Source organism: Podarcis bocagei (genome assembly GCF_964188305.1).
Source record: "Podarcis bocagei genome assembly, chromosome: 1".
Taxonomy (NCBI): Eukaryota; Metazoa; Chordata; class Lepidosauria; order Squamata; family Lacertidae; genus Podarcis; species Podarcis bocagei.
The window spans coordinates 4591742-4606401 of record NC_138125.1 but is presented as its reverse complement, the minus strand read 5'-3'; the positions used below and the strand labels follow the sequence as shown (position 1 = coordinate 4606401).

The window sequence follows — 14660 nt, the reverse complement described above, 5'->3', positions numbered from 1 at the left end:
CAAATTACCCAAGTAAAACAGCAGGCCAACTAGAGCACATCTAGACCAATGAAGAAGGAAGACCATAATTCAAAAGATTTTAACAGCCTTCATTTATTTGTGTCTTAACAGTGCTTTTTTAAAAAAAACTGAATAAATAACTTTAGTCACCCCCAATAAAGTTTTTAGAGTACCACAAAATGCATGAAATCCGCTTACAGTAGCCCTCAGTAATATTTTATAAAGGTATTTACTCGACTACAAAAATTTTCTGCAGTGCCCTTCATTTGCTTGTAATGCCCAAGACTGCCCCCTTCAAGCTGAAATGGTGGGAGGAAAGTTGTACCATTATTGGCAGCTCATGGCAAGAAGTGCTACGTGGCTTTATCTAAAGCCCCAAAGCATGGGGGAGCCTCTGAGATGTGGATTTGGGATCTGGAACATCATCTGAGTGGGTTAGCATGGCAGAAGATTGCTTTTGCAAAGCATACATGTGATATAGCCCATGCTGGAAAAGACTGCCCCTTGGCCCCACAGTCTTTTCACAGCTACAAGAGATAAGAATACAATATTTTAGAAATGCAGGTTCTTTGTGTAAGCAATAATTTTTACCAATTGTGACTGCTAGGGGACTAATAGAACCGCTCAGGCCGCTGCTCGACAAATCAGTCATTTCAGGGCTCTTCTGGTGCCCATGAAGATCTGAGGCGTACTAACGTCAAGACCAGTGACAGCCTGGTACAGACCTTGCATTTCTCCTACCCACATGACTAGAAATCTCGCAAGTCAGTCCTGCCTCATTAACCACCACTGAATTGGCAACACAAAACAGCACAAGACTTAGAAAAATACAAGGCAAGAAAGGAATCAGGTAAAAATATAACCTTTGGTTAAAAACCACCCCCACCTGGCAATAATCTTTCACATCCCAGCTAGCAAAAAGCATTAACAGTAGGAAATGGCTTCTAAAACGTTTCCTGTCAGCAAGGAAACCTAAATCAAAGTCTGCTGTACTGTATTTGTTGTCCCATCTCTGGAGGTGTTAATTTCATTTGCAGCCATTTGCTTTCCACAAAGAGAAAAGAGAAAGAGAAAAGAGACAGTCCTCCACCAACGGTCCATTACATGAGATTACAGCTGGAAGTCCTTTAATTGAAGAATCTTTGATACATGTAGTTTTCTTCAGATACTGAATATCCAAATTTTTCATAGAAAGCAACATTTTTTGGCTGACACTCGAGAGTGATTTTGTAGCAATTCAGTCTCTTACTTAGCAGTGTGAGAGTTGACATCAATCTAGGAGGAGGAGGAAGAGTTAATACAGTCATACCTTGTGTTGCGTTAGGTTCACGTTGCGCCTTTTCGGCTTGCGAACACGGCAGACCCGGAAGTGGATACTTTTGGGTTTCGCCGCATGCACACAGAAGCATCCTGTGTGCTTTGTGCATGTGCAAAAGCGTTCTGCGTGCTTCGCACATACACAGAAGCGCTCTTGCGCTCCATGGTTGCACAGAAGCGCCGCTCTAGTTGCAGACTTTTCAGGGTGCGAATGGCACCCCAGAATGGATCGTGTCTGCAACTAGAGGTACCACTGTACTCTGAAACAAACTGTATGGGTATACTCTTGCAAGAGGACGTCAAACTGCATGTACCAGGCAACCGTGAATCTACACATCAGCACTGCTGCCATCACCACCATGCCCAAATGGATAGTAGGAGCCACTTTTCAGCGAAGGGAAAACAATAGGAAGCCCTCACTTTCCAACCCTAACCCTGCAAGAAATGAGTGGAAGGAGACAAGAATTTCAGAGGGAGAGAGTATACAGTAAGATGAAACAGATATGTCATAGTGATTGAATAAGGAAAGTCCAAAAGGAGTCTCTTAACTAGGGCAGGGGTTCTCAAAATTTTTCTCCAGGCCACATGTTCAGAATAAAAATTAGCTTGTGTCACACCAATTTTTTTTATTGATAAAATACATTGGAAAACAAAAAGAAGCAACTCCTAGCAGTGCTTGGTTTATAACCCAGAACACAACTACTTTATAATATGATCATGGGACATCCAGAATTCCCAAAATATAATTCCCAAAATATAATTATAAATGAGCCTCTTACATATGTACCTTAAGTATGTATACAGACCCAATGAGAGGTGTGAGCTTGCTTTTGCCAGGTAATCTCATTTGTATTAGGTCTAATTTGAGAGTTTTTGGATTTGATATCCCGCTTTATCACTACCCGAAGGAGTCTCAAAGTAGCTAACATTCTCCTTTCCCTTCCTCCCCCACAACAAACACTCTGTGAGGTGAGTGGGGCTGAGAGACTTCAGAGAAGTGAGACTGGCCCAAGGTCACCTAGCAGCTGCATGTGGCGGAGTGGAGACACGAACCCGGTTCACCAGATTACGAGTCCACCGCTCTTAACCACTACACCACACTGGCTCTCAAACAAACTCATCTTATCAGCAAACAAGCCTTTCTCTTTTCTGATGGTTCACATTTGTCAAGAGTTGAAAATCCCTGTTCACAACAGGATATCATGGGGAACTGTACAGGTGAAACTCGGAAAATTAGAATATCGTGGAAAAGTTCATTTATTTCAGTAATTCAACTTAGACTCATGACATGCAAAGCAAGATATGTCAAGCCTTTATTTGTTATAATTTACTTATTTATTTAATTTATTTGTTATAATTGTGATGATCATGACGTACAGCTGATGAAAACCCATAATACCTCAGCAGTGCCACAGGCTTCCATAACACCTCAGCAGTGCCACAGGCTGATAGCATCCGTGCCACGCCGCATTGAGGCAGCAATTGATGCAAAAGGGGCCCAAACCAAGTACTGAGTATATATGCATTCTGCTACTTCTCAGAGGTCCAATATTTCTCTATTTGCAATCCTTGTTTTGCTGATTTCATTTAATTTTCTGAGATGGTTAATTTGGGGTTTTCATCAGCTGTATGCCATGATCATCACAATTATAAGGCTTGACATATCTTGCTTTACAGATAGGTAGCCGTGTTGGTCTGCCATAGTCAAAATAAAAAAATTCCTTCCAGTAGCACCTTAAAGACCAACTAAGTTAGTTCTTGGTATGAGCTTTCGTGTGCATGCACGAAATCTGAAGAAGTGTGCATGCACACGAAAGCTCATACCAAGAACTAACTTAGTTGGTCTTTAAGGTGCTACTGGAAGGATTTTTTTTATTATATCTCGCTTTGCATGTCATGAGTCTATCTCATATATTAGTTTCATATATTAGTTTCACCTTTTAAGTTGAATTACTGAAATAAATGAACTTTTCCACGATATTCTCATTTTCCGAGTTTCACCTGCAGAAGAATGGCTGATGCTCTTGAAGATAGGTGTGGACACTGTTTCTGGTTGTATATCCCCCCCCCCCCCCATACTGCACTAGACTGAAATGCTTAAAAATTTATTTGATTGTCTTTGAATCTTCCTGCCACCCTTGCCTCCCTCTCCTGCCACACCCTTTGAGAACCACTGAACTAGGGAGACATTCCGCTCAAAGGAGGTTTGAAGTGTATAGCTTGGCAGGGTCCTGCAATTTGGGTACAGATTAAATGCCCAAAAGGCAAGCAAAGAACTATGCCAGTTGGAAAGAATAGAAGCACAATGAGTCCAAACGGAGATGGGGTGGTGTTACCTTTTACATCCAAAGGAGATCAGGGGCTGTGTTTTAGCCAAATAACCGAATAAGGTAGGTTACAAATAAACTGGCTTCAGGTGAGACAGGGCTTTGGGGGGGGGGGGCTTATGGATGTGAATTTGGAGCTATCTGGTTAGTGTTACTAGGCTGCATGCTCAGCAATTAGAAGGTTCCCTGTTAAATTCCTGGCATCTCTTAAGAAACACTGGGTAGCTGCTGCCATTTACTGCAGACAATACTGAACTGGATAGACCAAAGATCTGACTGTATAAGATAGCTCTTTATGTTCCCATAAGCCCAACGCTCCCAGCTGCAGCACCACACTTCCGGAAGTGCTTAAGAGACTCAAATCAGGGTGCTGAAGCTGTGGCCCACCAGATCAACTCTGACCATACGTCATGCTGGGTGCGGCTGGTGTGAATCAGTCCAACATCATTTGGAGACCCACAAACTCCCCATCCATGGGCAAAGGGTATGAGCTGTAAAATTGCCGATTCAAGTGTTAAGAGAACTTGTCATAGAGCTAAGTGGTCTTCAGAAAGCCACTTGCCTCAACCTCACTCCTGCAATACAGGGATAATACTGGCCCCATATTACAGAATGGTTGTAAAGAATGAATATGACTAGTTTGGGATGCTTGAAAGGCGTTACATAAATATCAGTTTATTGCTTTAGAAGAAGTTTAGCCTTGCAGAATGTGTGTTTGGGGGAGAGCGTCAGACACCATTGGTGATTTTTATTGCTACTGTTTTTTATTAAATTTCTGTGTCGCCATTCATCTAAGGGTCACAGGGCAGCTTACAGTATAAAAACAAAAGAATGCATAACGTAGTAACAAGCAAACAACACCTCCTACAGTTTAAAAGGCCATAGCTTGCTTAATCTGGCAAAGGCCTGGGAGAAGAGGAAAGTTTTTGTTGGGCTTAAAAATACGTAATGAAGGCGCCAGGTGAGCCTCTCTGGGAAGAGAATTCCGCAAGTGGGGAGGCACCTCGGAAAAGGCCCGTTCTCATAGAGGAGGCACACAAAAAAGGCCAGAATGCTTGCAAGGACTGGCTTGGTTCATATGGCGAGAGGCGGTCCTTGCTCACTTGCTCACTTAGGTCTTTGGGGGCATGTAATAATAATAATAATTTTTATTTATACCCCGCCCTCCCCATCCAAGGCTGGGCTCAGGGCGGCTAACAAGCAATAATAAAAATAAGTTGAATGAATACAACTTAAAAACAAAATCAAAATACAACATTAAAATATTGAAATATTAAAATTAAAATGTAGCCTCATCGCAGGAGGACTAAGGAAAATAAAAAAGAGGGGGAGGGAATCAAATTGGCTCCAAGCCAAAGGCCAGGCGGAACAACTCTGTCTTACATGCCCTGCGGAAAGAAATCAGATCCTGCAGGGCCCTGGTCTCATGAGACAGAGCGTTCTACCAGGTCGGGGCCAGTGTTGAAAAAGCCCTGGCTCTGGTTTAAGCTAATCTAACTTCCTTAGGGCCCGGGACCACTAGGGTGTTGCTATTTATGGACCTTGAGGCTCTCCATGGGGCATAGCAGGAGAGGCAGCTGACACCACTCCCCACAACCCGGCTGGTAAGCTACTGCAGACAATTAACAGCCACTTACAATTTCCCAAGTTGTTTTCCTCTGCATTCTCCGCTTACAACAACGTCTTCTATTCTTCCCCTCTGTGAAGACAGGCAATACCACTTAGCCGCTGAGTACTAGAAAGTGGCAGAACTTATTCACAGCAACAGTATTTCCCGCACTACCCAACATACCTTTGCACACGAGTGAGTAAACTTGTGCTCTATGACTAAAGTTGCAGTAGCCACAATCTCTCCTAGAATAGTATCTTCCACTACTGTAACGTAGTAGTCCCCAGAACTCTTCATGTGTTCGAATGTTTCTAGAAAATATAGGTAGGAGCATTCTTGGTAAAAGGATCTACATTCCCCTGGTATGGGGTTTTCCTATAGCTCTGCTCAAGTTTGCATATCCAGATTATTATTATTATTATTATTATTATTATTATTATTATTATTATTATTACTACTACTACTACTACATACATGGGACACGGGTGGCGCTGTGGGTTAAACCACAGAGCCTAGGACTTGCCGATCAGAAGGTTGGCGGTTTGAATCCCCGCAATGGGGTGAGCTCCCGTTGCTCGGTCCCTGCTCCTGCCAACCTAGCAGTTCGAAAGCACGTCAAAGTGCAAGTAGATCAATAGGTACCGCTCTGGTGGGAAGGTAAACGGCGTTTCCGTGCGCTGCTCTGGTTCACCAGAAGCGGCTAAGTCATGCTGGCCACATGACCCGGAAGCTGTACGCCGGCTCCCTCGGCCAATAATGCGAGATGAGCGCCGCAACCCCAGAGTCGGCCACGACTGGACCTAATGGTCAGGGGTCCCTTTACCTTGACCTTACTACTACATACATACTTACTTACTTACTTACTTACTTACTTACTTACTAAATTTGTATCCCAGGGCAGTTGACAACATAAAAATACAAAATGGGAACACAAAATACTTAATAAAACAAAAGCAAAAGCAAACCAATAACCTCCCCTCCCACAAACACATTTAAAAGGCCCTAGAATGTTCAATCAGCCAAAGTCAAAATTAAAAAATTCCTTCCAGTAGCACCTTAAAGACCAACTCACTTAGTTCTTGGTATGAGCTTTCGTGTGCATGCACACTTCTTCAGATACAAAGTTATAGTTATAACTTTATAGTTATAACTATATAGTTATAACAGCCAAAGTTATAGTTATAACTTTGTTATAAGAAAGGCCTAGTTATAGAGAAACGATTTTGCCTGGCACCTAAAAACGATCTGCCAGGATATACTGCACCTAACCCTTGACAAGCAGGTGAATAGAATGTGAGGGTCTCTTATGGGAAAGGCAAGTGATGTGTAACTGTCGATGTAGCCAAATGTATAGGCTGCCCAATGACTGGGTTCCCCCTGCTTTTTTTGCTACTTAAACCACTCCTCACACCCATGAACACATGATTTACCAACAAGGCATCTCTTTTCGAAGCCAAACAAGGTCAGTGAGACAGCTGCACTGAAGAAAACCCCCTGTTCCTTTCCTCCAAGCTGCAAAATACAACAAGGTACTCACTGATGAATTGCTCAGGGCTGACACTTCCTGTTACAGTCAGTTGACCTAAAACTTTTAAAAAGCCTGCAAGGGAGAAAAAGAGTTTGCATAAATGTATTCTTCAAGGCAAGCACAAAACTCGATATTCAAGTAGAGATTCCACAAGTAGTGTCCACAATTCAGTGTCTGGAGTGATGTGGGAGACAAGAACCAAGAAGCCACTACAGTTTTTCAAGTGTAGTGAAATGGGCAAGATTTTTAGACAGCCCTTCAGCAAAGCTATCAGGGCAGCATAGAATAAAGTTAATAAAAACACCACCCAAAATGGAAAATCACACACAAACTAGCAGAGGAGAGGAACCACACAAAACCTAGCAAAGCGGATATAGTGCTTTCTACATTCAGAATTATTTTTCTTTGGCGATCACTCGTAGCCGAGTAAGATTGTCTTCCATAAACACAGAATTATTTTAAGCCCCTTCTATCCAAGACCTGCTCTTCTTGCAATTCATTTTCTACAAAACTATCCAGTGTAAGACTTAATATTTTGCTCTGGCTGTTGTCCTCAAATGCAGTCCTGGGTTACGATGTGCATATGTAGCCTTTGAGTTCAAGTGGACTTAGGCATTCAGAGAAAAGTGAGCTGTACCTTTGTTGATGTCGGCAATGCAAAGTGGTCGCAAAACTAAACCACTGCCCGGTTCCACAGGAGAAATAGCAGGAGAAAACGTCACGGTATTCTCACTCCAGTCCAGTTCCTGAAGGAGGCGAGGGTCATACAATGGCGTGGTGTCAGGCTTTACTGTTGCTGCAGGCATCATGGCAGCTGAGACTGTAACTGGCGTACTGGAATTGAAAAACACAATGATTCACATTTGGAAATAGTTTAGCGTTTCTATGTTTCTTGCTCGTTTTAAGTTTATTTACTGCCTTTCTAACCCCATGCAGTTACTCAGTGTGGCTAACAGCTTTTGGGTGTTTCAGTCCTTAGACCAGCCTTAAATAATGCCAAACTGACCTTTGTCTTGTCCTAAACTTTCCAGGCAGCCTATGGCTATGCTCCCAGTTTTGACTTGCCTTCTGTCCCAGTAAAAGATAAAGGGACCCCTGACCATTAGGTCCAGTCGTGACCGACTCTGGGGTTGCGGCGCTCATCTCTCTTTACTGGCCAAGGGAGCCGGCGTACAGCTTCCGGGTCATGTGGCCAGCATGACTAAGCCGCTTCTGGCAAACCAGAGCAGCGCATGGAAACGCTGTTTACCTTCCCGCCAGAGCGGTACCTATTTATCTCCTTGCACTTTAACGTGCTTTTGAACTGCTAGGTTTGCAGGAGCAGGGACCGAGCAACAGGAGCTCACCCTATTGGGGGATTCGAACTGCCGACCTTCTGATCGGTAAGTCCTAGGCTTTGTGGTTTAACCCACAGCGCCAGTGCAAATACACAAATTTTCCCCCGGGTTAAGAAATGCTAGAAAAATGGCATCTAGAACACAGGAATAATTTAAACTATTCCTTTCAGGGGCCAAGAGAGATAAGAATTTGACAAGGGGCTGCTGTTGCTCCTCTTCCAAATATCTTTTAAACTAGCCATGTTCCTTACTTTAACTCACAGCTAAAACATAAAATCGTAATAATGCATGTGATTCAAAGATACCATCTAAAAATATTTGACACTTGTACCGAAACTTTCAGACGTTAAAATATACATTCCATATCAATGCCACCCTTCTGAAATGTAAGATAAATAAGAACATGACTGCATGGCAGCCTATTACCTTGATGTCTCTGACGCAACAAAAGGTTAACATTAAAGCAATATTTATTTTTTCATCAGACAGGTTCTTTGAACTATAAAATACACCAGGATCTGGGGTTAAACAAACACCCCAAGCACAGAATATGAACTTTTAGATAACCATGTTTGTGTTTGGAGGGCTTTCATTTCTCAGGGGAACAAAATTACAAAACATTAACTGAATTATAAGAACAAAGATGAAATTTGAAATAATAATAATATCATGTCAAGCTTAAATATTTAAACATTTGATAACAAAGGGTAAAATTGGAGACATAATAGCTGAAATGTACAATTTAAAACAAATTTTGAGAGAAGGTGAAGTATTGCTGAACGTGATTTTATAAACAGGAACACAGGAAAGGTAGATGTGAGGGAGTCATGAAAGAGGGTTATGGAAATAATATTTTAGAAACTGAATTAACTTCTTTTTTATTTTATTTTTATGTCTTTTTTGATTGTTTGCTTTGTATGCCTTTTTGTCTTTTTTTTGCTCATAGTGTTTTTCTTTTTTTCTTTTTGGATTGTAAATGGGAAGTTTGCTGTATTGTTTAAATTGTCTAAAACCTTTAATAAATATTTTATTAAAAAAACAACAAAATTACAAAACATTTTACAGAGCAAGAAATTCGCATTATTCCAGCCAAGAGAGTGAGCTTTCTCTTATAGTCTGCCTGAAGCCAGTCATCTCTGCAAAGACTGAAAGTAGGGAGCCAATTTCATCCTTCCCCTTTTGTGTATCAGCAGGCAAAAGGGAAGGGTCTTATACACAGCAACGATCATTTTCCCACGCTAATATTCATAAGCCAAAATGAGTGCCAGTAGAACTCACTGCACCAATTCTTGGCTACCCTTAGCACGTGATCTATAACATGATCCAGACTAAAACTTCCATAATTGCTAACCACGCTGGCTGGGGCTGGTGGGACCTGCAGTTCAAAACATCTGGAGGGCAGCAGGTTGGGGATCTACAGAATGCAAAGTGTGAAGGCGAGGATTCGAAGGTCCCTTTCCCATGCTGTATAGCAGATGTAGGGAACCTGTGGTTCTCCAAGTGTTGTTGACTCCAACTCCCATCAGCCCCAGCCAGAATGGACAGTGAAAGGGATGATGGGAGCTGGAGTCCAAAGGCACCTGATCACAGGTTCCCCCATCTTAATAATAATAATAATAATAATAATAATAATAATAATAATAATAATAATAATATATTTATATTATTTATATATATATATACACACACCCTGCCCTCCCCGGCCAGAGCCGGGCACAGGGCGGCTAACACCAATAAAATGACAATAAAACATATCAGGGGAAAACAAACAAACAAAAACCAGTTTATTAAAATAAGGGTTAAAATACAATTTAAAATGCAGCCTCATTTTAAAAGTAGCCCATAGATCAGAACCATAAGGGGAGGGAAACGTAAGGGTCAGACTGAGTCCATACCAAAGGCCAGGTGGAACAGCTCTGTCTTGCAGGCCCTGCGGAAAGATGTCAAGTCCCGCAGGGCCCTGGTCTCTTGGGACAGAGCGTTCCACCAAGTCGGGGCCAGTACTGAAAAGGCCCTGGCCCTAGTTGAGACCAATCTAACCACCTTGTGACTTGGGACCTCCAAGTGTTCTCATTTGTGGACCTTAAGGTCCTCCGTGGAACATACCAGGAGAGGCGGTCCCGTAGGTCCGAGGGTCCTAGGCCGCATAGGGCTTTAAAGGTCAAAACCAGCACCTTAAACCTGACCCTGTACTCCACTGCGAGCCAGTGCAGCTGGTAACATATAACAAGCCACTGGTGGAACCAGGAGTACTTTTTAAAAAATACTTTTTAAAAAAACAACACCACCAATTTATAAACTGATTCACAGTCTGGAGTTATTAAGGCAGTACACAGTATGACAAAATAAGTTCATCTGTGTGATGTGTCATTGGAAGGGGGTGTCTGCTGTTCAGAGGAAGAGTCAAGAATTCCACTGGCCAAATCCAGACCTAAAGCAGCTCTCAATGCCAGACCTCTTTCCTTGACGGCAACACCTATGTTGCAAGGTATACGGATCCCTGTTCAACATACTGAAATAAGTTCTGCAGTTGAGTCAACTGTTAAGGGTAAAGAATGACATGAAGGCAATGTTTGCTATAATGTGAAGAAGGCAAACAAGGAAATAGCTGGCTACATTTTGTATCCGTGTACTTTTGTATAAAAGTGGGTGTGAATTCACAGTTTTCCTTCTCGTCTGACTTGGCACACCATTCCTAAAGAAGCAACCTCATCCTGTCATTTGAGCTCAACTCTCTTTGTCTGAAAGAATTACATTTTACTGGATATTTATTTCAGAAACGTAGATGTTCCACAGCTCTCACTAGCTGCCGGCATCTCTTTAACCATTGTGGTGAAATGCTTAAAGAGCGCTGGAACAGGGTGTGGGAGATTGAGAGTTCAAATCCCTACCCTGCCATGAAGCTTGCTGCGTGACCTTGGGCCAGCTGTCTCTTAGTTTAACTTTAGCCTACTTTGCAGGGTGGCTGTGACGATTAAACGGAAATGTGTGCGTCACCTTGTGCTCCTTGAAGGAAAGGTGGGATATAAATGTAATAATAATAATTATTATTATTATTTATACCCCGCCCTACCCAGCCAAGACCGACCGGGCTCGGAGCGGCTAACACCAGGTAAAAACAATTGATTGAAATACAACTTAAAAACAAGATTAAAATACGACATTAAAACATTAAAATGCAGCCTCATTTCAGTAGAAACTCAAATAAAAAACTTTTGGGGGATGAAAACGTCAAATCTTCACCAAGGCCAGCTATCCAGATGGTCCTACGTGGGCCAGAAAAAAGCCAGGGAAGTCCCCAAATAGAAGTTCCATCACAGAAGGAGAAAGGAAAAAGGAAAGAGGGGAAGGGAATCAAATTGACTCCAAGCCAAAGGCCAGGCGGAACAACTCTTACAGGCCCTGCGGAAAGAGATCAGATCCTGCAGGGCCCTGGTCTCATGAGACAGAGCGTTCTACCAGGCTGGGGCCAGCGTTGAAAAGGCCCTGGCTCTGGTTGAGCCTAATCTGACTTCCTTAGGGCCCGGGACCTCGAGGGTGTTGCTATTTATGGACCTTGAGTATAATATAATATAATAAATGATGTCTGGCTGTTAACCTTAAAGTTGGTGGTACGAGTCCCCCCCAAGGACGGCTAAGGTCAGGATTCCTGCATTGCAGGGGGCTGGACTAGATGACCCCTGGGGTCCCTTCCAACTCTACAATTCTATGAATAACCCATAAGAACAAACCTAAGAAAAGCCTTCTTCTATTAGGCCAAAGATCTGCCTAGTCCAGCATCTCGTTCTCACGGGTGCCAAGCAGATGCCCCACTGAAAAGCCCACAAGCCGGACCAGGCTTCTTTCCCTGCCAGCTCTAGAATCATAGAATAGAATCCCAGAGTTGGAAGAGACCACAAGGGCCATCGAGTCCAACCCCCTGCCAAGCAGGAAACACCATCAGAGCACTCCTGACATATGGTTGTCAAGCCTCTGCTTAAAGACCTCCAAAGTAGGAGACTCCACCACACTCCTTGGCAGCAAATTCCACTGTCGAACAGCTCTTACTGTCAGGAAGTTCTTCCTAATGTTTAGGTGGAATCTTCTTTCTTGTAGTTTGGATCCATTGCTCCGTGTCCGCTTCTCTGGAGCAGCAGAAAACAACCTTTCTCCCTCCTCTATGTGACATCCTTTTATATATTTGAACATGGCTATCATATCACCCCTTAACCTCCTCTTCTCCAGGCTAAACATGCCCAGCTCCCTTAGCCTGACAACTGGGAGGCCAGACAGACGCTTTCTTCAATCCCCACAACAGCCCTGTGAGGCAGGTTAGGCTGAGAGGCAGGGAATGGGTCAGGGAGAGCTTCATGGCCAAGGGAGGATTCGCACCCTGGTCTCCCATGTCCGAGTCTGAAAACTCTTAGCCACTCTCTCATATACAGATATACAGAAACACAGAGAGTATTTCTTGAAGAAGTGTGCATACACACAAAAGCTTATACTTAGAATAAACTTAGTTGGTCTCTAAGGTGCTACTGGGAATTTTTTTTAATTTATTTCGGGAGAGTCTTCTAGCCATGGAACCTGGACCTGGGCATCAGCAAATCCAGCTCCACAGCAGATCGTACCTGAATCAGTTTATGCGCCCAATATGCATTTCTGCCACAGATCACTCGGGTGTAGCAAAAAGGAAGGTTCAGGGGAACATATTGCAAAAAAGAAAACACGTGCAAAAATAAGAGGCAAGTGCTCACGCAGCCCTGCCGCCCGGGGGCTGCGATCCCAGACTGGCACCTGCCATAGCTGTCAACTTTCAGATTTGAAAATAAGGGACCAGCAGCCTCACCTGTCCCAGGGAGCCTCGCAAAAAAAGGGACCAGCAGCCTCACCTGTCCTGGGGAGCCTCGAAAATAAGGGGCCAGCAGCCTCACCTGTCCTGGGGAGCCTCGAAAGTAAGGGACCGGCAACCTCACCTGTCCTGGGGAGCCTCGAAAGTAAGGGATCGGCAGCCTCACCTGTCCTGGGGAGCCTCGAAAATAAGGGACCAGCAGCCTCACCTGTCCTGGGGAGCCTCGAAAATAAGGGACCAGCAGCCTCACCTGTCCCGGGGAGCCTCGAAAGTATGGGATCGGCAGCCTCACCTGTCCCGGGGACCCTCGAAAATAAGGGGCCAGCAGCCTCACCTGTCCTGGGGAGCCTCGAAAATAAGGGACCAGCAGCCTCACCTGTCCTGGGGAGCCTCGAAAATAAGGGGCCAGCAGCCTCACCTGTCCTGGGGAGCCTCGAAAGTAAGGGACCGGCAACCTCACCTGTCCTGGGGAGCCTCGAAAGTAAGGGATCGGCAGCCTCACCTGTCCTGGGGAGCCTCGAAAGTAAGGGACCAGCAGCCTCACCTGTCCTGGGGAGCCTCGAAAATAAGGGGCCAGCAGCCTCACCTGTCCTGGGGAGCCTCGAAAGTAAGGGACCGGCAACCTCACCTGTCCTGGGGAGCCTCGAAAGTAAGGGATCGGCAGCCTCACCTGTCCTGGGGAGCCTCGAAAGTAAGGGACCGGCAACCTCACCTGTCCTGGGGAGCCTCGAAAGTAAGGGACCAGCAGCCTCACCTGTCCTGGGGAGCCTCGAAAATAAGGGACCAGCAGCCTCACCTGTCCCGGGGAGCCTCGAAAGTATGGGATCGGCAGCCTCACCTGTCCCGGGGACCCTCGAAAATAAGGGACCAGCAGCCTCACCTGTCCCGGGGGCAGTCTACAGGATAGCAGCGGGAAACGTCGCTGGAATAAGGGAATTTCCCGCAAAAAAGGGAAGGTTGACAGGTATGGCACCTGCCATGTTACAACCCCCCCCCTCCTCCAAGAGCTTACCTGGGAGGCGCCGCCACACCTGCAACGGGGGACCCACCTGGAGGGTCCTTGCAATCCTTGAGGCAACTGGCAAGATTTTATCCCCCGCCCATAAGAAGCGAGAGGTTCCAAAGGGAAGAGGTATTGGCTGGCCTGGAAGCCCCCTTCCACCTGGCGGACCGGCTAGCCGGCAGGCGCTCTGCCCATGCTCAGAGGCGCTCTCGTCCCTCTAGGTTCCATAGGGCTCTCCCCGTCTGCTGCCCCCCCCCGTTGATTTCCTGGCCCCTCACCCACGCGCGCCCACGTTCCCCACGCACTTACCCTCCGCGTGCACGCGCCGCGCTCTCCCGCCTTCTCCACCCCCCCCCCCTCGCGAGACGCCGGCTGAGGGGAGAAGCGGCCAGGCGCCTCCCAGCGCGCAGGCGCAGGATGCCGGCGGCGGGCGTAGCTGTGACTGACGTGGCGGCTCGCCGGGAGGGGCGGGGCCCGAAGGCCGTGGAAAAGGAGCCAATCGGGAAAGGGCGCTCCTTGCCTAGCCCCGCCTCCTTTCTCACTCGCTCGCTCCATCTCCCTCCCGCAAGGGCCGAAGAATGCCAGGCTGGCCAGTGCGCATGCGCTCTGCCTCTTAAGGAAGGCAAGCGGGGCGGGGAAGATGGAATGCCGAAAGCCCAGGGGCGCGCATGCGTACTGCTTTTCCATGGGTCAGCGTGGTCCCGTGCA

The 14660-nt window shown here is 45.5% G+C and overlaps 1 protein-coding gene across 2 annotated transcripts; it reads right to left on the bottom strand.

Moving 5' to 3' along the window:
• Positions 1 to 68: 68 nt before the first annotated feature.
• GNPNAT1 (glucosamine-phosphate N-acetyltransferase 1) lies at positions 69 to 14392 on the bottom strand. Of its 2 annotated transcripts, none has more exons than XM_081194691.1 (6): positions 14262 to 14392; positions 7419 to 7615; positions 6791 to 6853; positions 5437 to 5564; positions 5282 to 5343; positions 69 to 1275 (listed from the first exon to the last, which is right to left on the bottom strand). In XM_081194691.1, exons 2-6 carry the CDS (start codon positions 7588 to 7590, stop codon positions 1128 to 1130), a joined length of 573 nt encoding a protein of 190 aa, XP_081050817.1. In that variant the 5' UTR covers positions 7591 to 7615; positions 14262 to 14392; the 3' UTR covers positions 69 to 1127. The 2 variants fall into 2 exon arrangements, with proteins under 2 accessions (XP_081050817.1, XP_081050816.1); XM_081194690.1 differs by lacking the exon at positions 14262 to 14392 and adding an exon at positions 13962 to 14138.
• Positions 14393 to 14660: the final 268 nt, after the last annotated feature.

Bases quoted from the DNA above. Each gene is read 5' to 3' on its own strand.
- GNPNAT1 (XM_081194691.1), bottom strand. From the start codon at position 7,590: ATGATGCCTGCAGCAACAGTAAAGCCTGACACCACGCCATTGTATGAC. The intron at 5,344-5,436 runs GTATGTTGGGTA...CTGTCTTCACAG, and splicing joins TTACTCACTCGTGTGCAAAG to AGGGGAAGAATAGAAGACGT. The intron at 1,276-5,281 runs GTAAGTGGCTGT...TCCTCCTCCTAG, and splicing joins GGAAAACAACTTGGGAAATT to ATTGATGTCAACTCTCACAC.